The sequence below is a fragment of the Herpailurus yagouaroundi genome, unplaced genomic scaffold (assembly GCF_014898765.1).
Source record: "Herpailurus yagouaroundi ecotype Mexico unplaced genomic scaffold, PumYag 211, whole genome shotgun sequence".
NCBI classification, from domain to species: Eukaryota; Metazoa; Chordata; class Mammalia; order Carnivora; family Felidae; genus Herpailurus; species Herpailurus yagouaroundi.
Window position 1 is genome coordinate 8,330,903 of NW_024412442.1, and position 23,004 is coordinate 8,353,906.

Sequence of the window (23,004 nt, forward strand, 5' to 3'; positions counted from 1 at the left end):
TCGTTCTGAAGGACACACAAGGGAGGATATTTATAAAATCCCCTGTATGATGACGGACACAGTGGTCCTCGGCTAGTATTGCTAACGCCCCCCTCCCTTCTCGTGTGAATAGATCCAGAGCCTCCTTTTCAGGCACAGATATTGATCGGGGTGAGGGGAACCGATGATCCAGATGTGTAATGAGAGTTTAGAGCGCTGTTTCTTGTTTTTGAAAAAAAATCTGTTTCCTCTGAAAGACTTAAAAGTCACACTTTCTTCTAACATACAGATGGTCCCAGCTCACAATGGTTCAACTTAAGGATGGTGTGAAAGCAAAAGGCACTCAGTAGAAACTGTACTTTGAATCTGAATTTCAATCTTTCCCCGGGGCTAGTGCTCTGTGTGGTTCCCCCTCTCCCGAGGCTGGGCGGGAGCAGAGAATACAGCTCGTGGGGTCAACGACAGACCCTTTCCCGCCACTCTGTACCCATATCCTGTCTTTCACTTTACAGTATTTCATAAATTATATGAGACACCCAACACCTTTTTAATATATGAAATAGGCTTTGTGGTAGATGATCCTGCCCAACTGGAGGTTACTGTAAGTGTTCTGAGCACGTTTAAGGTCACCTGGGCTAATTTCCAACGTTTGGTAGGTTTAAGTACGGAAAATGCATTTCAACTTATGATGTTTTCAACTCGGGTTGAATTTGTGGGGCTGTAACCTTGTTGTAGGTCAAGGAAAACCTGTATATTTATTATGTTTCGTATGTGTTTAATATATATTATAATCAGACATCTGTGCGTGTGTAATACACAAAGTTTCTATTCTGTATTCGCATATAAGGCTACCGGTACTGAGGTCATAAGACAGCAAAGTGATATAAGGGCCCGGCAGGTTGTGAAGTCACTGTGGGTTATCCTACTGATACACTTTCATCCCTGTTTCCATGTACCTGTGTATTTTCAAATTCTTTCCGCTTAGAGCATTTAGTTGGAACTTCCCAGGTTAGTGTGAGTGAACCTTTTCCTGGGAAGCGTCCACGTCCACAGCCCTGTCATGTCCCGGGATGTGCCACCAGAGGGAGCCACGATGTAACGGGTAAGGTCCCCCTACAGAAACCTGAGAGGGGCAGAGGCCAGGGCCGCAGGTTACCAGTAACACATTTCAGATTTATTAAAAAACACGTAGGTAACAAGTCAGAGCTTTGGCTAGGAATGGTTTGGAAAAGAATCGAAGGCGTTACTCCACAAAACATTCACAGTTGTGTGCCAGAGACAGACAAGAGAGCAAGAAAGTGTTTTAGAAGCATTTGCGGTGGACAATGGATGGCCCGGCCTCGTCGTATTCCTGTTTGCTGATCCACATCTGCTGGAAGGTGGACAGAGAGGCCAGGATGGAACCCCCGATCCAGACAGAGTATTTGCGCTCCGGAGGGGCAATGATCTGTTGGCCGGGAGGAGAAAGGACGGTTAGCGAATTAGGGTAGGGCCGGACATGCCACCATGGTCCACACAGCTCAGGTTCCACGGACAGTGGGACAGTCTTGGCTGTCAGATGCCTAACCCCAACCCCAACCCCAACCCCACCCCCAACCCAAGGGATGTGACTAGGCTGTGAAGTTAGAGACTCTCCAATGAGCGCATTTGTTCCTCTGGTTTCTTTTACACAATCTATTCCAAAGCACCTGTAACAACTCTAAGGGGGTTGGTCTATGAAATGAGAAACTAAACGTGGGCCCCAAATCCTGCACGGCCTCCACTCAAGAACACTGATGATGTCTCAGACGCTGTGTCTCAGAACTCAGCACGACACCAGCATCCTCAACGAGAAGCTTCGATTGTGCCAGAACTTACGAGACGAGTCTTGCTCCACCTGATTATGTCTACTGAGACCGTGGGGTCCCCCAGATGGATGACCACTTCCCTGGGGTGGCTCCCAGTTGAGCTGCACTGACTGGCTTTCCCGCTGCACAGGCCTGACACGCAGGCCATGCTAACGTTTCTTAAATGAATGGTTTGGACGCAGAGAGCAGTGAATCGGGGTCCAGGGGTCCCCTCCACCTGCTATCGCCCAAAACACAGATAGCTACAGGTAAGCCATTCCCAAATCCACTCCAGACTTAGATTCTTGGGTAGAAACAAATGTGGACATTTGGGCAAAAAGACAAGGTATTTCTGAAACCCCGGGGGAAAGGTTTCATTTCTGTTTATCCCCCAAGCTCCGTTTGAACATTTATTTTTGAATACAAGTAGCTGATATTTACTGAGTACTTACCACGTGCCTACTATGCTCAACGTTTTACATGAGTTATTCTCATAACCACTTTAAAGAGTATTGAGCAGTGCCCTGCCACACGTGGGGAAACTGAGGCTGAGAGAGTTGTTGCTGTTGTTGTTGTCGTCTTTAAGCAGACTCCACGTCCGATGTGGAGCTCAAACTCACAACCCCAAGATCAAGAGTCACATGCTCTACCGACGAAGCCAGCCAGGTGGCCCCAAGAGAGGTTGGAGCAACAGGCACAGGTCCCACTGGCTGTATGCCTGTCAGACCCAGTATTCAAACCCGGACCTCTCCCAGGTGGTTTTTTGTCTGTCTGTCTGTTTGTTTGTTTCATTTCGTTTCATTTTAGAAGTAACTTTTCCAGTTGGGGGTAATTTTAGATTTACGGAAAAGTGGTTAAAGCCAGTGCAGGGTTTCTATAGCCCCCTTCCAGTTTCAGTTTCGCCTAATGTCATAACCTTTACTGCCCCAGGTTTTTAACGGCTTTCTCTCACCGCACCGGAGCCCAAAGTTCCATATTCATTTTATTCCAGAAGCTGAGTTTGGAGGAGCGGGAGCCAGCCAGCTCTGGCTGCAGCTGCTGTAATGCACCCCCACCTAGGCTGGCTTTGTCCGTGAGCCCGGAGCTCGTTTCCTGTCTCTCCCTCCAGTGTGGGGTGGGGCGGTGGGGGGGAGACAGCCGATCAGAGGAGCATCCAAGAAACACCAACCTCAGGAACCTGTCTCTCCTGTCACCATGCAGTCTTTCAGAGCCCGGGACGCAGGCCGAGAGCTCTGGTCTGGAACTCTGTACGTGATCTGCAAACCCTCTTCCCGGGAAAGAGAAGGGAATGCAAATCACAGAGAAGGTGCCTGAACACTTCTCGTGTGTGTGATCTGCACGTGGAATGCCCTTTCTCCCGCTCCCTGTGACAGGGGTCAGAGAGTCCCAGCATGGCCTTCTGATTTCAGAGAGTGATAACAGCTTTCGGGAATCACCGGGCACATGTTAAGTTGGCCTCCAAAGAACAGTATCTGTTTAATCTCTGAGTTCGCTTCGCTGGGACTCGGAACACAATAGAAGGGTCTTTGGTGGCTCGGGGACCGAGCTGGCTCATCCTGGAGTGATTCTGCGCTTCTGAGCACCCGGATCAAAAGGCGCACCAGACAGAGATGAAGACACAACTCTAATCCTGGCCACCGACAGGTGATCACTTTTAGTAGTGGAAGGAGGAGCGTATGCTATTGAACCCACGGCTTTTCAACCTCTTCAGAAATATGTGTGGCTCCTCTGATTTTTTTTTAAATGTCTCTGTGAGACGTGGATGCACTATTTTTGTGATGGGGAGAAACGACACGCGTGTATTTTTAAGAGCAATGGCGGAAATCGTCTAGACTTATGGTGATCGCTTCACAATATATACAAATACTGAATTAGGTTGTACACCTGAAACGAATCCAATGTTATATGTGAGCTATATCTCCATAAAAAAAATAAAGGGATACGCACACACAGGAGCTCTGGTGACCTTTACCCTTGAAAGTAGCTGATAGACAAGATAATTGTAGATTAAATTTTGTATAGAATAACTTAGCTTCTCTTATGAACTGACTTATAGCCAATAAAGAGTGGAATTTGTGGGGGCAGCTGGGTGGCTCCATTGGCTAAGTGTCCAACCCTTGATTTCTGCTCAGGTCCTGATCTCATGGTTTGTGAGATGGATGCCCCACGTCAGGCTCTGCAGTGACAGCACAAAGCCTGCTTGGGATGCTCTCTCTCTCTCTCTCTCTCTCTCTGCCTCTCCCTTGCTCATGCTCTCTCTCTCTGTATCTCTCAAAGTAAAATAAACATCAATAATAATAATAAAGAGTGGAACGTGTGGACATGGACCCACCACCACCTAGTCCTGGAACCCATGAGCACACGTGAGTAACACGTGTTGCTCTGAAGAGCCCGTCACGTCTGGTGGCGGGGTTGGTACCTCCAGCAGCAGAACCGTAGCATCTGACCCCGAACCGTACCTTGATCTTCATGGTGCTGGGCGCCAGGGCGGTGATCTCCTTCTGCATGCGGTCGGCGATGCCCGGGTACATGGTGGTGCCCCCGGAGAGGACGTTGTTGGCATACAGGTCCTTCCTGATGTCAATGTCGCACTTCATGATGCTGTTGTAGGTGGTTTCGTGGATGCCGGCGGACTCCATCCCTGCAAAGGAGACACAAGCCATGACCCTCGGGTGGTGGGCGACACCCAGGTCAGACGCAGAAGACCCGTGTGAGCTTCTGTGGCGGGGGGGGGGGGGGGTCTCACAGTGGCCTGAAGCTCGGCAGGAACCACAGTGTAAGAACCGCCCATCCGAGAGACCAGAAGGCTCTTGTTATGCTCCGTGTGCTTCCATGTCTGATCTAGCCAGGAGGCCCTGATGGGGCACCGTAGGGGCGGAGGGTTACAACATCACATCGCTGATCTTTAACAGACTCACTTCCAGGTGGGGTGCAAGGAAGGGCAGAGCCTTCAGGCCCCCCACGGAGGGTCCCGTGCAGAGCCAGCACCCCCGCCGTAGCTCAGGACCACCCACATGTCTCTTGGCCTGTTCCCTTGGGAACACCCCTCAACGCTACAGGGCACTGACTCCCCGGGGAGGTGCTTCATCCGATTTGGACAAGGCTCCTTTCTCTTCTTTTTTTATGTTTCTTCATTTTTGAGAGGGGGGAGGGCCAGAGAGAGGGGGACAGAGGATCTGAAGCAGGCTTCGAGCTGTCAGCACAGAGCCGGACGCAGGGCTTAAACCCAAGAACCGTGAGATCATGACCCGAGCTGAAATCAAGAGTCCTACGTTTAATTGACTGAGCCACCCAGGGGCCCCACAATCCTCACTCTACACATGAAGACACAGAGGCTTGGGGACGTTAAGTGGCCTTCCTTCCCAAGATCATGAAAGTAGAACTGAGACTGAGCCCGGGCTCCCCCGTCCCAGAGCCCACCCTCTGTAAACAACAACGCTAACCTTTGTCCGAGGTCAGTGCTCATGTAGGAACAGGCTCTTCCATTTTTCTCTCTCCCGCCCCACTCCTCCCACAGTCTCAGCATTCAGTGTTATCCTCCCCATCTGCTGATGGCTCTACTGTGTCCTCAGCTCCCCATCTGCTGATGGCTCTACTGTGTCCTCAGCACAGGCAAGATCTGATTTGTTCACCATTCTCCAGACACACGGACAGTGTTTGCTTAGAAAGAAAATTCGTGGGGCACCTGTGTGGCTCAGTCAGTTGAGTATCTGACTTTTGGTTTCAGCTCAGGTCACGATCTCCTGGTGCATGAGTTCAAGCCCTGCGTTGGGCTCTGCACTGACAGCACAGCCTGCTTGGGATTCTCTCTCTCCCTCTCTCTGCCCCTCCCCTGCTTGCACTTTCTCTTCCTGCCTCTCTCTCAAAATAAATAAGGAAAAAACACTCCTTTCCTGGCCTCCTTCTCTCGCTAAAACTGTGACACTCTTTCCCTTGCCCTGGTTTAGAAATGCATTTGGTCCTGTGGCCCTGTCACATGTCCCCCCCATGCAGAAGGATGCTGATGGCCAGGGGCTAGGGGGATGCAGGGGGTTAGGGTGCCTTCCCCTTCCCGGGGACGGGACGCTGGGACCCACCGATGAAGGACGGCTGGAACAGGGTCTCTGGGCAGCGGAAGCGCTCGTTCCCGATGGTGATCACCTGCCCGTCGGGCAGCTCGTAGCTCTTCTCAAGGGAGGAGGAGGACGCGGCTGTGGCCATCTCATTTTCAAAGTCTAGAGCTACATAGCACAGCTTCTCCTTGATGTCCCGGACAATCTCACGCTCGGCTGTCAAGATACAGACACGAGGGTTTGCGCCTGTGCTAAAAACCCACCTGCCTCACATCAGTCTCTCCCGCGGTGTGGGTTCACGGGGTGTAAATTCGCCAGTCTGCAGCCCCACATCCGCGATGGTAATGAAACTATGGAGAGTCCCTGAGGGAACCACTCTGTCCCTGGCAGAATGGGGGGCTCGTGGAAAAGATTGTCTGGGAAATGCTGGGCAGGAGTGAAAGGAGCGAGCCAGAGAAAGGCGCAGAGGAGGGCAGCCTTCTGCACCTTATGTTTTCTTTTTTTTCAGAAGCAACGATTCACTCTCTGCTATAAGTGTTTTATACTAGTTTGTCATATTGGATTTTCGATTGACCAGGAAGTCTTATGCTGAAATCTTATGCTTTGGGGCCCCCGCGGTTTTCAAAAAGCTCCACAGATCCACGGTGCTTGGCCCAGTAGCTACACCACTGGTGTATCCATTACCTTCCAGAAGGAGGCAGGCCCTGGCTCAGGACCAGTCCTAGACCAGAAGGCACAGTGATGCACATTGAAGGAGGTGTGGAGGAAGCAGACGGCCAGTCCCTTCCAGACTCCTGCACTTGGAACTTCTAAGCTATGGGTTCCATCCAGGCCCCTGGAACCTTTGGGAGATATTCTGGGGTTCTTTGCAGGGAGAAGAGGAATGTAGGAATTAATTCACCTCCCTACCCCAGAAGGAAGCCTGAACATCCACAGGGCTCAAGCTCAGAGTCTATAATAAACCTGAGGCATGTCCAGAAACTGAGACATTTGGACAGTGTCTGATCGGTTAGGGCCGTGCGCACCGAGGACATCCCAACGTGTCTAGCACCGTGGGACTCTGCCTCTTGTAAGCTCGCACTGGGGCCACCAACACAGAGGCCAAAGACACGTGGATAGCTTCCTGCCAGGTTGGCCTTCATGCCAGCTAACAATCACTGAATTACTGACTTACAAATACCGAATTACTCAGTGTCGGTATCACTTAATCCGGCAATCACGTCGGGGGTGAGACCCTATTCACGGATGAGGAGGCCGCAGGTTGGTGAGTTGGGTCACCCCCACTGGTGCGTGGCAGAACTGGGACCCACGCCCTACCTAGATGTCACCAAGCCCGCCAACCAGTGTGCCACATTCATTGCGTTCCATCTCTGCACTCAGCTTCCCACTTGTGAACAGAGGAGGTTAAAAAGTGTCCAAGTAACAGGCCCCTGACGAGCTTACGCTGGAGGTTCTCACCATTCTTCTCAAGAAAGAAGGTGCTTTGCTCTGAGCGTCCGAGGCAGGCCTTGCCAGCTGCACGGTCCCCTCCCGTCACGTCCCTGGATGGTGGCCAGGGTCCTCGAGGTTCCCGGGAAGAAGACGCGGCCCCTGCACCCCCACCCCTCACTCCCACGGGCCTCGCTCACCGGTGGTCACAAAGGAGTAGCCGCGCTCGGTCAGGATCTTCATGAGGTAGTCGGTGAGGTCGCGGCCGGCCAGGTCCAGACGCATGATGGCGTGGGGCAGGGCGTAGCCCTCGTAGATGGGCACGTTGTGGGTGACCCCGTCTCCCGAGTCCAGCACAATGCCTGGGGGACAAATCGCACGACGAAAGTCACCACGGCCCCCGGTGCGTGGTCCCTGGCTGGCCCAGGAGAAGGGGGAGTTTCTGAGCCTCTGGCTTGAAAAAGAGAGAAAGCATGTGGCAGGAGAGGCAAGGCAGGACAGGCTTGGGGAACATAAAGAAAGAGCAGGAAGAGAGAAAAAGTCCTGCTGGAAATAGGAGCTTGAGGGCTGATTTTCATTATTTCTTTCAAGCTTATTTACTTATTTGTTTGTTTATTGAACATTTATTCAGTTTTGAGAGACAGAGATAGAGCACAAGCAGGGGAGGGGCAGAGAGAGAGGGAGACACAGAATCCGAAGCAGGCTCCGGGCTCCGAGCTGTCAGCACAGAGCCCGACGTGAGGCTCGAACCCACGGACCATGAGATCATGACCTGAGTCGAAGTGGGGCACTTCCTGACTTAGCCACCCGGGCATCCCTATTTATTTTGAGAGAGAGCGCGAGCAGAGGCAGAGAGAGAAGGCAGAGAGAGAATCCCAAGCAGGCTCCACGCTCTCCGCACAGAACCTGACTTGGGGCTCGATCTCACCAACCGTGAGATCATGACCTGAGCCGAAATCGAGAGCCAGCCGCTCAACCAACAGAGCCACCCAGGCACCCCTCCAGGGCTTGTTTTTAAAGGTGGAAAGAAGACCTTTCAGGGCTGGGATTAGCCCTGTCAGTTCTAACTACCCCCCACCCCAGGCCATCCAAACCCCATGTTGATAACCATCAAAGCCCACAACGGATGGTGCTCCCGGTCGCGGCCCCCAATACCGCGTCCACCTACCAGTCGTACGTCCAGAGGCGTAGAGGGACAGCACCGCCTGAATAGCCACATACATGGCCGGGACATTGAACGTCTCAAACATAATCTGCAAAGCAACCGAAAGAGCTTAAGTTAGTGATGTCTCCAGTCTCAGCAAGAATGTTCAGGAGAACACCTCTTGCGGGTGGGCTCAGAATACAGATGGACCCGCCTGGCTCTGGGCAGAGGAGACTGGGGCAGGGGGGCGATGCACATGTGACTGGCAGGGGCTGTGAGGGCTCTGGCCTTGGCCCTGGCGCCTTGACCCAGGAGGGCTTGCTAGACTAACAGCTGACTTCTGTGGCCTTCCTTCCTGGTGTCTCAACTGTGAACGGAGGAGTTTGGTCTAGGGGAGCTCGAGTGTGGGCAGTCGAGGACGCACGCATGATATCAAAGCCAAAAGACCAAGGAAAGACAGCATTCCAGTTTTGACATCTCTAGTCTACAGGAGAAGACCTTTTAAACCAGAAGCTAAGATGGGTTTGGATTAGCCCAGTTCTGTGATTTGTCTGAAGTTCCTTTTAACCTCTTCCACTTTCCAGGGAGCTGCTGAGTCAATGCCAGCCCTAGACTCTGAGGCCACTTTGGCTGCTGTGGACGAGACCTTGATTCCTGGAAGACAAGATGTGCCCACTGATAGCAGAGGGCCACGTGTGAATGGCAGGGCCTCAACTCATGTGGTCTGGGGACAAGATCAGAATGGGAGCCCCTCCAGGTCACTCATGAGAGGTGTGTGCCCACAAACGTGCCCACGGGCCTCCATTTCTCCACCGGCGAAGCCCCCCTGGGCCATCCCCCAGAATGTCTGACATGGTTTGCTAGAGAGCCATGCTTCCCAAATATTTTTCTGCCTCCACACCATTCACAAGGACGATCACGCCCATCAGAAATGACATCGCTTGCCTCACGGAGTGACTCCCAGGCACACAGATGTCCCCTGGAGAGAATGACCACGCATGTGTTGGGGTAATCAGCAAGAGCTCTTCTGGGGAAGAAGCCATACAGTATTTCTATGATTTCTATGGATTGTTCTCCAAGGCCAAAAGATCCTAGGTCAGTTCCAGGCTCCGGCACGTCTAGCTGTGTGACCTTGGGACAGTCTTATGTATTGGATCCTTGAATGATTCATTTATATAATCAGATATATAATTATATAGTCATTTATATAATATAACATGCTTCGCATTGGTAAGATTTAAAGAGACCATGCATGTAAAATGCTTAACCCAGAGCTTAACTATAGCAAGCGTTAAATTGACAGCAGATTTTTTATTCGATAGCTCATCCAAACTGCAAACCTTGTCCGGCTGGTGGAATGGATGGTCTCCTGCTATAAGGTCTTTGAGTTTCAGCCTAGTCACAAGAGTGCCAATAAAAACCATTGGGGAAGCATCCAACTTCGGCTCAGGTCATGATCTCCTGGCTCACAAGTTCAAGCCCCGCATCGGGCTCTGAGCTGACAGCTCAGAGCCTGGAGCCTGCTTTGGATTCTGTGTCTCCCTCTCTTTGCCCCTCCCCTGCTCACACTCTGTCTCTTTCTCTCTCAAAAACAAATTAAAAAATAAATAAATGAACTATTCTTTGTTGAATGTTTACTATATGAGGCACCATGAAACACATTTAACATTTTGCCCCGTTGATCTTCACGCCAGCCCTTTGAAAAGTGATAGCACTAATATTATTCCCCATGTATAGATGGACAAGGAAACTAAAACTCAAAGAAATGAAGTGGCTTCATTAAACTCACGTAGCTGATGAGTGACAGATCCAGTTTGCAAACCTCTCTCTGACCTAAGAACCAACTTCCTGCCGTACTTTGAAATGATTTCTCCTTGGAAGTTTTTAAGCTAACGTAGCACCTTTGACAATGAAATATTTTCATTTCCTATTGCTTTTGGAGTCACGGGGCAGTTTCTGCAGAAAGGATGTGAGTTACCACGGCCACGCTACTGTCTCTGGCCTCCCCGGAGTCCCTGGAAAGCTGTTGGTCTGTGAGGGGGCCGCTGGGCGCACCATCTCTCTGCTGTCCTGCCCCGCCCCTTTCCAACAGGACTGTCCCCTAACCCCAAATGCTGGATCCTGGAGTGGATGCTCACCTGGGTCATTTTCTCCCGGTTGGCCTTGGGGTTCAGGGGCGCCTCGGTGAGCAGAGTTGGATGCTCTTCGGGGGCAACACGAAGCTCATTGTAGAAAGAGTGGTGCCATATCTAGCGGGGGACGGAGGAGAAACACAATGATGCAACGTCACGGAAGGCTACAGACCCCAGAGAGGGGCCGGAATGAGCTAAATGAAACCAGGATCTAGCAGAATGTTACAAGCACTCATCAGATGTCCACAACTTTACTGACGTGGGCACCGTAGCCCAGAGATTGTGCGTAACTTACCCAAGGATTCACAGCTCGTAAGCGACTGAGCAAAATCCCAAACCCAGGTCTATGGGCCAGGATGGCACAGAATCTGAAGTCAAAACGGGTTCAAATCCCGACTCAACCCCCATTTCTTGGTTGTGTGAGCTTAGGCAAATTTTAACCCTTCCCGGCTCACGTCACCATGGGTAATATCAAAATAACTAGTATGTCTTTGCAAGAGCCCTACGGTTACTATTTAGTCCAGGGGCTGGCCCAGAATAAATATTCCTGTTAGTCAGCTATATCTTTTTTTAAAGTAATCTCTGTGCCCAAGGTGGAGTTGGAACTCACAACCCTGAGATCGGGCGTCTCATGCTCTACCGACTGAGCCAGCCAGGCGCACACCGTATCTTTCCTCCTCCTTCCACTTTGGTGAATATTCATGGCAAAATGGTTTAGTTTAGCAAGCAAGAGGACAAATGAGTGAATGTGTGAATGGGAGAACGAAGCTGACCTAAAAAAATCTAGTTGCCTTTTTAACACATTTCAGGAAATTTCCCTCCGCGATGTATGCTAAGAGGACGGGTCTCCCTGCCTCCTCCCTCCCCTCCTTGCTCTCCAGGGCTGGCTGAAGCCTGCCTTCGGTGGCGCCCTCAGAACCTCCCATTCGTGGTCAGGTACTTGACCTTCAGGTGCTTCCCAAAAAGCCTGCGCCTATTCATAGCGTGTTTGTATGATGTTCTCCGGTCGTGAGTTTGCTTCATGGTTGAGCATCCTCTTTAATCATCAGATGCCAAAGAGAACACACCATTGCAAAGAAGTCTAAATTAATGATTTCTAAAGGCCTGGAAATTCTCCCCTGGCACCAGGAGTATTAGATTCATCCAGAATGAAAACCAAACAAGAACAGCTCGTGAAAATTGACAAATGGACGAAAGCTAGATTGGTCTTGTCCCAGTCTCTCCGGTGTTGAATTTGCGGTTTCTAGAAAAGAACTAGGGAGCTTGAAAGTTATACCCCTCTGAGGGAGTAGAAACGGCAGAGAGCTCAAGAAATCCCGCCAGTCATATTATATACTGTGGCTATTCTGGAACAGCACTGACGATACAGCTGATCCCCCCCAGCCCCGCCCACAAACCTCTCTGCCCACCCCCCTCGCCTCTCTCTCTCCCGAAGACGCTTTAAATTCAGATTTTAGAAATGACGACTATATTCATCCCAGTGCTCTGCCTGCAGTCTGAGATGCTGCCAGCTCCACGGGGAAGCTCTTAAGAGCATTTCCTGCTGCCGTTAACAGCGTCTCTCAGCGCAAACTGCAGCCTTAACCAAACCCAGCCTCTCAGACTAAGCAAAGCTAAGGAAATGCAATTTTTATAGAGAGCTAGAGGCTTCGGCATTATTGCTGATCAATTCTGGCAATACCACTTTCTGAGAGCGTGTGTACATGCGTGTGCCTGTGTGTGTGTGTGAGTCTGTGTGTCTGTGTGAGTGTGCGTGTGTGTGAATGAGCGTGCACGTGGGTATGCGTGTGCGTGCCTGTATGTGTATGTGTGTGAGCATGTGTGAGTTGTGTGTGCGCATGTGTGTAGGGAGCTGACAAAAGTCCAGATATTGTGGTTCTAATATATTTTGCTACCTTAACAGAATTAGTGTCATGTTCTCATTGGTCTTTCTGTTTTTTCTCCGATCGCTTGCGTGTCTATGATGCCTAACACCAAACATCAAAATCCTAGGATTTAACTCTTCTCGGAAGCTCTTTTATATGAATCTGGGAGGTTTTAAAGCACTCTCTTCATCCAACACAGACAGGCGCTTTCTCAAATACTTATTTAAAAATGTTTGTCCGCTCCTTGTGCTTCAGTGCGCTGGGGAACTTTCAGGAATGTCCCAAAACCGCAATGCATGGTTCTCCCTTCTAGAGTGAAAACTAAAATGCTTCAAAACAAACGTTCAGGGTGAGTTAATGAAAAGCTTTCAAAGGAGCATGGGCGGGGCGGGGCTTCACCCAGCTCTCCTCCACTGGGAGTCCTTGCCTCCGGCCTCCAGTTGGCGGTGGAGGGCAGGAGTGGGAGTGTTGTTCCCCCTCCCCGCCCACCCCCCCACCTGCTGGCCTTAGGAAGGTAATCCAGTGCAACAGGCTCTCAATTCCCACCACTGGCAAATGGCTACGGTTCGAATCCACAGAACACTAGAAACCCTGTTAGGCAAGAGATTTGTGTGTGCGTGTTTTTAAAGACGTATTTCAGGATTTTTTTTTTCAACAGTAACAAGATACTATGAACCAGGAGCCACAGAAACCAGGCATCCTGAGGGCTCCGCGCACAGAGAACCTCCAGTACCTTTTCCATATCGTCCCAGTTGGTGATGATGCCATGTTCTATCGGGTACTTCAAGGTCAGGATTCCTCTTTTGCTCTGTGCTTCGTCCCCCACGTAGCTGTCCTTTTGTCCCATGCCCACCATCACTCCCTGCAAAGATTCAACACAGCACAAGTCAGCCTCCCCCAGGACTCGTGGACTGATGACAATCCAGTCACAAAGGGTTAAGTCATTGCGGTAGAAAGTTCCTCTTTTGGTATCAGGAACATGACATTCTGTCTGAGGGTCACTATGCTCTGAAGCAACATCCCTCAGTTGATTGGCAACAGGCCTGAGGCAGTCTCCAAATAGCAGAGGGCCCTGTGGGGGAAGCAACTTTATGTTGCGTTTTTTTTTTTGTTTTTTTTTTTTTGTCTGCCGTATTTCTTAGCAAGCTCTATTAGGACAGAAGCTGTGTTGGCTTGTTCACCAAGACAACAAATTGCCAGGGACTTATGTGTCACTCAACAATTACTTGCTAAATGAATGTATGAAATTTTACATATTAGTTAAATGGCACCGTGCTCTTATAAATCCCTTAAGCTATTAAAATTGTCACCCACCCAAGAGTATGTGAAAAAGCATCATATCTACAAATGACCACTCAGTGCTTCGTTTCTAATGGATAAATCCATACCAATCAACAGTAAGACATTTGCCTAAACTAGTCCGAGGTATTTTTATTTTTTTTTATTTTTTAATATAATTTATTGCCAAGTTGGCTAACATACAGTGTGGATGGTGTGCTCTTAGTTTTGGGGATAGAGTCCCATGATTCATCGCTTACATATAACACCCAGTGCTCATACCAAGTGCCCTTTAACGCAATAAACAGAAGCTTAAAAAAACAAGCAAACAAAAAACCCCAAAAACAAAAACAAAAGAAAGGGAATTCTCATTACTGGGATTTTAAATTGCACTGGGGTGATTGTTTTAGAATTGCAGAACAGCATGGCTGCTAGAGATCCATAAATAGTGGCTTGTGCAAAATATCTCTATGCATACAGTTCAACGAAGAAACATCTCAGGTTTCATTCAGTGGAAGGGGCTATTATTCATTCTTGTGACCGTATGCCAAACTGAGAGCCACGAACATCAGTCAGATAGGGTCAACGAGCAGCTATATTTCTGACGTGAAGAGTTTCTAAAACTGAGAGGTTTTTTTTTTACCATATGGCTCAGTTTTTTACCATATGGCTGCCCCCGATATTTTGTTTATATGTAATGTTCTATGAAATTAACATGTGGCTGTCTACATATATTTCATTGACACCTAAAGTATGTAAAATTACATTCAGTGACAACGCTCACTTTCACCTAATATCAAGATCTTCGAGAGTGAGTGCCCTCGGCCTTTAATTTAGTTTCTTTCCAAAGAGTAGCTGAGGTACACATTGTTAGGTACCTCATAGTATTTCTGATGATGATAATGATCATGAGACAAAAAGGTGAACTTATATCTGAGAGATGAACTTTACATCTGATAGTCACCCACCAGATAATCTGTCTATATCATATGTGAAATTCACACTTACTCCTACACATCCATCACCAGAGGTGTATTTTTAACAAGGTCACATAATTTCTGGGCAGAAAGCAATAGACAGACTGTGGGTACTCATGGGCACCCCGTCACAGAGGGGCCTGATGTGTAGCCCTGTTTCGCTCTACTGCAATCCAACCTTCCTTTTCTTGAATAAATCTGGTGTGCGACGTCGTGTGCCTTTAAGGTATACGGTGGTTCTCTGGATACATTTGTGTCTTGTCATGCGATGGTCGATGAGGCGATATTCATCACGTTACATAATCGCAGTACAATATTGCTCACCTGATGCCTGGGGCGCCCCACAATGGATGGGAAAACGGCACGGGGAGCATCGTCCCCAGCAAAGCCGGCCTTACAGAGCCCAGAACCGTTGTCACACACGAGGGCAGTGCTGTCCTCTTCTTCGCACATCTCGGCTGGAGCTGCTTCACAGGGTCCTAGGGGAACAGGAAGGAAGCCGCCCCCGCTGTCATCCAGCAGCCATGTCATTTCACTGACCACTCCCACCTTCCAGAAGGGATGTGGGGTCCCTCTCTGTACTCCCGGAGCGCATTCCACTGCCCCTTATACAACACAGCATCTACCTCAACGTACCGTGATTAGACTGACGCCAGAACTCAGACTTCCACATTCATACAACTGACCTCTAGCACGGTGGCCAGCACGTCACAGGTGCTCCTGGGCACTTTAAAGAATAACCAAGCAGGTGAATAAATGAACAACCGCAGAGCACAGACAGGAAGATCCGATTAACGTGTCATGTGGGAGAGAAGTTTCTGGAATATGCTGTCTGCATCGGCCCGAACACATTTTTCTAGATATGTTATAACTTTTAACTATTTTCTTTAAAAGGTAGGTTTTGAGGGCCAGGCTGCATGTGAATATTTGGAAATGTTGAATAGAAGGTGTTTAAAAGAAAAATCTCCGGGCTCCTGGGTTGGTTAAGCGTCTGACTTCGGCTCAAGTCATGATCTCATGGTTCGTGGGTTTGAGCCCCACATCAGGCTCTGTGCTGACAGCTCAGAGCCTGGAGCCTGCTTCGGATTCTGTGTCCCCCTCTCTCTCTGCCCCTCCCCTACTTACACTCTATCTCTCACTCAAAAATAAATAAACATTAAAAAAAAAGAAGAAGAAAAATCTCTTTTGGTCCTGAGAACTTTTATTTTACCTTTGGAGAAACATTAAAAACAATTGAAACTTTCTAAGAAGGTGCTTGAAATTTTAGGGGCCACAGTTATTCTCCATTAATAAAAATCACAGCTAACCTAAAATCCAAGCGAGGGAGAGTCTAATAAGTTACACATACCATAGTATAATATTTTGCTGCCATTAGGAAAGATAAATTAAGAGATAGGGAAAAGGTATATTCTATGTAAGAATAATAGATTAGAGAAAGTAACATTGTATGATCCTATTTAAAAATGTACATTTATGCATTGAAAACAGGTCAATTGTATTTGCCAAGATGTCGATGAGTATGATTTTGAGACAGTGGGTTTTGTAGGTGTTTTTAATGATCTACCCTGGGTTTTGTAATATTTTCTAAATTGGGCATGTATTCAATATTTTGAATATCCAACTCTTAAGCTCCGAGCCTATAACAAAATCTGAAAAGTGGGAGCAAAGCAGCAGCTTTGGAGAACAGGTCCCTTAGAGAGACCATTTGCATGCAATGTCCTCATTTCTACTAATGAGAAAACCCAGAGGAAGTGTTTGGCTCAAGGGCACACAGGGCACTGGAGGCAGAGTTGAATCAGAGACCAAGTGTCCTTGGCTACCCCCTGGACTTTCAATTCAGATTCCCTTCCATTTTTCCAAGCAGAATTATCCCATAAAAAGAGGGACACCCACCGTTGTCTGCCCGACTTTGAGAGCTTAGGATTTCAAGCTGAGGAAGATTCTTCTAAGTTGGTGAACCCATTGCACACCCTGACCCAGATATAAAATGCAATTCTTTAAAGGAAATTTCTGGGATGTAGGAGAAGAAGAAGAAAAAAAAAAAACTTTTGCTTTTGTTCTGGAGCTCTGCCAGATCATTCCCACGAAATCAGTGCTGTTTCTTTCGGAATGCTGTGTAACCCTTCGCAAAAGCATGAATCTCCACTGAGGCGATGCGTTTTAAAATCCGGGACGGGTACTATTCTCTCCCATTGACAAACAAGGAAATCAAGACTCAAGGCATTGAAGTGACTTATGCAAGATCCCAACGCTGGTAAAGTTAGGACCACGGAGATGGCAGAGAATGATGATTATAGCCTGCGACCTAGTAAGGTATTTAACATCTCTAAGTCACAGTTTCCTTCTCTGTCAAACAGCAATAATATCAGTATGTGCTATACAGAGCTCTTACAATGGGGGGTTAGATTTTTAAAAAGCATTTGAAATGCTTTGTAGTGGCAAACACATTACGGATGCCCATAAATGTTAGTTTTAAAGGGATGATCATTGATAGCATGATAGCACTATGATCATTATCCCGCCCTCTTTATTTCTAGTTTTTGCTTTCTTTCCACACTGCCTTCAGGCGTAGTATGGGGATCCTTGACCTGTGGATTCCACTCCTAAGAATGGAAAACAAGACTTGCCAATGGCTTGCTCTTTCCTTCGCCACCCCTCCCTGCCCTTTCCAGATGCTGGATACCGCTCGGCATTCCTGTGATTGGCTTCCGTCCTACGGAAGGACGAGGGGAGTGGAGAAGTGAGATACGTAGAGGAGACAAGACAGGACAAGAAGTGAGAGTCGGAGGCGTGTGTCAGAGGCGGCCAGCCCCAGCGGCGGGCTCTCTGTGGATGCACTAAGCAGACTTTCCAAACCCAAAGAGCTGAAAACACGACGACATACTTGGATATAGGACGCTCTGAGAATGTGACAGGACGGTCACCAGGAGTGCACGTCCCCTTCCCTAACTCTTTTGTTGGCCGGGAGGGCTTGGGGCTTGAACATACTGCAGAAAAAACAGGCTGCCCCAGAGCATCAGCACACATGCGGAAAATTTAAAAAATCTCAAAAGCCAGTAAACGTGTTTTTATTTGGTATAAAACAAAACAAACAGACAAAAAAGCCCAGGAGGGATTTTCTAGTCTCTCGGATGAGCACTGTCATTGGAGAAGTCTCTGTGTCCCCGGAAAGAAGCCGACTCAGTGGTGTCCAAGCCTTATCTGACCTGAATGAGCAGCCGGGTTTGGAGCAAAGCATTTCCTAATTAGGTAAAACACAGGCGAGCGTCTGCGTTTGGAACTGCACCCTGGTCGGGGGGTTGTTCCAACTGCTTTGCCTGCATCTTGTGCCAAAAATGAGTAGTTAGTGTGGGGAAGGGGGGGGGGGTAGTGGGGGAGGAAGAACACTACAGTTCCCAGCTCATCCGTCTTGAAATGCAAACCATATTTAGTCATGGATCACAGAATGAAGGCAAATCTCAGTGTGGAAAGTCTAGTCCGGGCTGAAGCGGCCAAGCCCCGATTTCCAGCGAGGTTCAGCCCGGGGACTGCCACTTCGCTGCGGGGAGAGAGAAATGCAAACCAGACGTCCCTTAGGCTGACACACAAGCAGCTGTCAGCCGCTCCCTCCCTCTTCATTCACAGAGAAAGATACAGCCTGTTTCCTGCTGCAAATGACCAGTGGAGCGTGCGAGGCACAGCCTGGAGTGTAGGTTCACAGACGTGCCTTTGCTACAGAAGACACTACCAATTACAGCCACAGGAACCCTGATGCGAGCACGTAAACAGCCAATACCAAAGACGAGGCCACTAGACTCTGTTCACTTCTCAAATGCATTTCCAGGCGCCTCCAGCGGCCCCGAAAATACCATCCGATGAAAAATCTCCACGCCAAAGCGAACCACAAAAAGTACTAGAATCCCTGGTGCCGAAGTAGAAATAAACGCGTAACTCACTGGAAATTGCTAGGTTGCATCTCTGAAAGAGCACAGCCAGACCTGGGCTGTGGATGTAGCATAAACAGATGGTGCAGGGGACACACAGATTCTGTTCCGTCTTCCTTTCCTCCTCCCCCCACGCCAAACCGCATCTTAACTTTGTTCTTAATATTAGATAATGGGAAGCTAAAAGCTACAATCATCTTAGTACTACAATGTTCATTCAGAAATTGCAGAGGGCACAAGCCCAAGTAAATCTCTGCAGATGACGTCTGAGTGCACTGAGTAATGTCAAAGCCGCCGGGATGGGGAAGTCACAGCCCTGGGTCCGAGCCACTTACCCTGACAGCGCTCAGCTGGGCTTCTCCGCTCTGGGTGGTGTTCAGGGAAGCTGAACGCTGAAGGGTTATATAGCCCCTTGGCCTGCTTCCCTCCCCTTTGCTTCCCAAACAAGGAACAAAGACAGACTTGGGCCTGGCGTTCAGGCTAACACAACCATATAGGGACCTCAGCACAAAACTCTCTAATCTGGGTGGCCGGAGGTCTGGGTCTCTTCCACCAAATTCCACTGCTCTGCTCAAGAAACGGGAGGCAGGTCAGCTGTCTGAGGGGAGATAAACACCCGGGGCCTTCAGAGCAACTGCTGAGATGCCCGGACGCCCAGGGCTCGAGCGGTGGGGCAGGTGCACGTCCCGTCTACACATTCCGCAGAAGAAGCCAGCCCACGGTCTCACTGGCATTCCAGGGCATTTCCTAATAGAGCCGAGCACAGAGAGGAGCGGCCTCGAGAAGTAGGGACTTTTAAAACATTCTCTCACAAAGGAGGCCTACAATGAAGAAAGGTATTGTTTCAACTGTTCATAAATAGAGAGAGAGCTCGCTATGATTTAATGGTAGTCATGCTATGTTGATAAACAGAACCCAAGCAGGGTATTCGTGGGAGCAGGAATTGACACGTAGGCAGGGTTGACGGGCCCACGTTCTTCACAGAGGAGCTTGGGGGTCGGCATGGCCTCCACTACTTGGGGACATCAGCTAGGCCTATCGACGTGTCACTGAGTAACGGAGCCGAATGATTACGGGCTGTTCCTTTGCCGCAGCGCCCTGTCATAGATGCAGTTTGGGAGAGAAAGGGGCGTGTTCAAGTTGAGGAGTCTCTCTGACCCTGCTCTCTACCTGCTGACACGTTTGACAGGTGAGAGAGAGAGAGATCAGGTGGCCCACTCATTTCTCAAAGACAGGTAGTGTCGTTGAGGCAGGAATCTGGCTTTAAGCTCTCGTTCCCAAGTGTCAGTGGATAAGCTTCCATGGCTTTTCGTTTGTCCGCTCCCCTCCTCCAAGCCAGGGTTCTAACTAAATCCATAACAGAAATATTTGTGATGGCTATCACGGGTATTTCTGGACCGCTGATCCGTGAGAAAAATCCCAGAACAAATGCCTTTATTTTACAGCTGTGGCCAGCTGTGCAGTGACCGTGTCTGGCATGTTAGACGTGTGGGACGCACACGCATACATATATATTCATCTCTGAGAAATTGCACTGTTGAACGTTAGAAGGTTTCAAATGGCAGGGGCACCTGAGTGGCTCAGTCCGTTAAGCTCCCGACTCTTGGTTTCGACTCAAGTCGTGATCCCACGGTTTGCGCATTTGAGCCCCTCATCGGGCTCTGCGCTGACAGTGTGGAGCCTGCTTGGGATTCTCTCTCTCCCTGCTCTCTCTCTCACTCTCTCTCTCAAAATAAATAAACTTAAAAAAAAATTTTTTTTAAAGAAAATTTCAAACGGCTAAAGACTAAATAGTAATAGATTTCTCTCTGTTTTTCAGGACTTTCTCAACTGTGTCTAGTTTTTAACAACCAGAAAACACAACCGTCTGAACGTTCAACTATGAAGACTACACAATATAATGTAAAATTGGGCTTGGGAGACGAAGCCAATGGTTTTTAATCACAGAGATCATGTGAAGCAAAAGTTCCTTATTTTCCTGGTTAGGGGGCCAATCTGAGTATAGAGGTCATGTTCCTGTCTCAAACACAATCTGTGTCGTGCTTGGTTAACTTTGTAAAGTGAATGGTCCTCTAAACGCCAAGGACAAGAGCCTGGGTATTCACCTTTATGATTCGTACGTCATTTTCTTCCTCGCGGACATCCACCAGTGTGGCAATAACCAGACTGTGATATAAAGAGATACGCAAGGAGACTCAAGATTTGGTCTTTCCTCCATGTTTCCCCCCCCCCGTGGTCTCTTGGTCCTTCCCTCCTTCCCTCTCTCCCGCCCCCGTCTCTTTCTCTCTTTTCTTCATCTATGATACTAACCAGGGAGGACCTATAACTTAGAATAAACTTCCGAGCAAGTGATTAAATGGTCTCGCTGTCTGGGTTTGAGATTTATACTGTCGTGCCCCATCCAAGTCTCCCCACTGAGAGAAAACAGCATCAGATGAGTGCGTGTGTGCACGAAGAAATCTCCAGCCAAGCGGCCAGATACCTTCCGTATCCAAGGAGTTATGGGCCAATTAGGAAAACAGAAGTGCCTGATGACTTGATTGCAATTCAGGAAAACTATAAAATAAATTCCAAACTATAAGCACATAGTCAAGAATCCTCTCCAGACGTGCTGTTCTACAAACATCACACACACCATCTTGGTAACCTTATCCAGTGATGATTCAGTGTAAATCCCTTAAGATCTGAGACGAGTGTAATGCTCGCTGGGGCCCAGTCCAGAGCTGAGTCAGCAGTGAGTATTCAATAATTGCCTACCAACGTCTTGGTTATTCTCTGTCCCCATCACCTGGTAGGTTTAAATTGAGCCACGTCAATGCTGGCGAACATCCACACAACCTGGATTCTGGTAGGAAAGTGACTTTTTGGCCACTGTCAAAAATTTAGGCCATACGAATTATTTCCTCTGGACGGATCGCACTCATTAGCTATTTTATTCAGCTCATACAATTCATTTTGTCTGAGAAGACACAGTGAGAGCAAGGCACCCCTCCTGTCTCCCATTCTTGAAATTCTCCGGGTCCTGGAATTCTCAGATCCAAAGGCTGAGTTGTCCTAAGACGGCCCAAGCCAAACTCCCCCAGCTCCCACTGCACACGCCCCTCTAACCACACCGGCAGGGCTTGGCCTGGCTCTGCTGTGCTCTGTCCCTCAGCATTTCCAGGCCCTTCGTGGCAAATTTGACGTGACGCATCCTTTCGAGGTGTAAGGGCTGGTATTTGGGGGCTAGGCTGATGCACAGCAGATGGTTTTAGTGTTCATAGTCTTCCCATTAATTCGAAATCTGAGAAACCCAACGACTCTCCTGTGAGAGAAGATGCTTAGCACGTGAGAGAAATAACATGCAACATCAGGAAGGAATTCAGTGACCTTGTCTTTGTGCAAAGGCAAACATTTTTGGAGCACTAGGGATTTTGGCTCAGGGTTTGAGTTCTGGACCTACTGCCTAGCAGTCCTGTGTCTTCTCTCTGCCTTAGTTAGCTTTGGTTTTGTTTTGTTTGTTTGTTTAATGTTTTTAGTTTGTTTTTTGAGAGACAGAGCACAAGCAGGGGAGGGGCAGAGAGAGAGGGAGACACAGAATCCGAAGCAGGCTCCAGGCTCCAAGCTGTCAGCACAGAGCCCGACGCGGGGCTGGAACCCACGAACCGTGAGATCATGACCTGAGACGAAGTCGGACGTTCAACCGACTGAGCCGCCCAGGCGCCCCTGGGTTTTTTTTTTAAGTTTATTTATTTTTTTGAGAGAGGCAGAGAGTGAGTGGGAGAGGGGCAGAGGGAGAGAGCTTAGACAGAGAAACTCACGCAGGCTCCAGGCTGCCAGCACAGAGCCCCACGAAGGCCTCAAACCCATGATCCGTGAGACATGACCTGAGCTGAAACCAAGAGTCAGACACTTAACTGACTGAGCCACCCAGGCGCCCCTGCCTTAGCTTTCTTATATGAAAAATCTGGTGAATAATACATTATTACAAGGTGGTAATGAGATGTGAAGAGTTAATAAACAAGCAGATCCTGGGACACCGCCTCACCCTTGGACGCTCTGTAAGAGGAACTTGGGGGGCGTCGGGGTGGCTCAGTAGGTTGAGTGTCCAGCTTCAGCTCAGGTCATGATCTCACGGTTCGTGGGTTCGAGCCCCCTGGAGGGCTCTGTGCTGACAGCTCAGAGCCTGGAGCCCGCTTCGGATTCCGTGTCCCTCTCTCTCTGCTCTTCCCCTGCTCGTGCTCTGTCTCTCTCTGTCTCAAAAATAAATAAACATTAAAGAATAAAAATTAAAAAAAAAAAAAAGATGAACTTGGATGTAGAGGTGTGAAAGGCACTTTCCCAGACAACCAAGGCAGAGAGGAAAACCTGATCGGAAGAACGTGACGCCCTGTGTTTCCTGTTGCTGCTTAAGGACCTAC

At 48.9% G+C, this 23,004-nt stretch overlaps 1 protein-coding gene and 1 long non-coding RNA gene across 2 annotated transcripts; one reads left to right on the top strand and one right to left on the bottom strand.

Moving 5' to 3' along the window:
- Positions 1 to 1,131: 1,131 nt before the first annotated feature.
- ACTA2 (actin alpha 2, smooth muscle) lies at positions 1,132 to 19,047 on the bottom strand. Its single transcript, XM_040454266.1, has 9 exons — positions 18,940 to 19,047; positions 15,006 to 15,160; positions 13,160 to 13,288; positions 10,568 to 10,678; positions 8,454 to 8,538; positions 7,486 to 7,647; positions 5,882 to 6,073; positions 4,265 to 4,446; positions 1,132 to 1,426 (listed from the first exon to the last, which is right to left on the bottom strand). Exons 2-9 carry the CDS (start codon positions 15,132 to 15,134, stop codon positions 1,283 to 1,285), a joined length of 1,134 nt encoding a protein of 377 aa, XP_040310200.1. The 5' UTR covers positions 15,135 to 15,160; positions 18,940 to 19,047; the 3' UTR covers positions 1,132 to 1,282.
- Positions 19,048 to 19,178: 131 nt separating this feature from the next.
- On the top strand, positions 19,179 to 20,965 carry LOC121016587 (uncharacterized). Its single transcript, XR_005784372.1, has 2 exons — positions 19,179 to 19,440; positions 20,424 to 20,965. It is a non-coding gene; the product is annotated as an uncharacterized LOC121016587 (long non-coding RNA).
- The last annotated feature ends 2,039 nt before the right edge of the window (positions 20,966 to 23,004 follow it).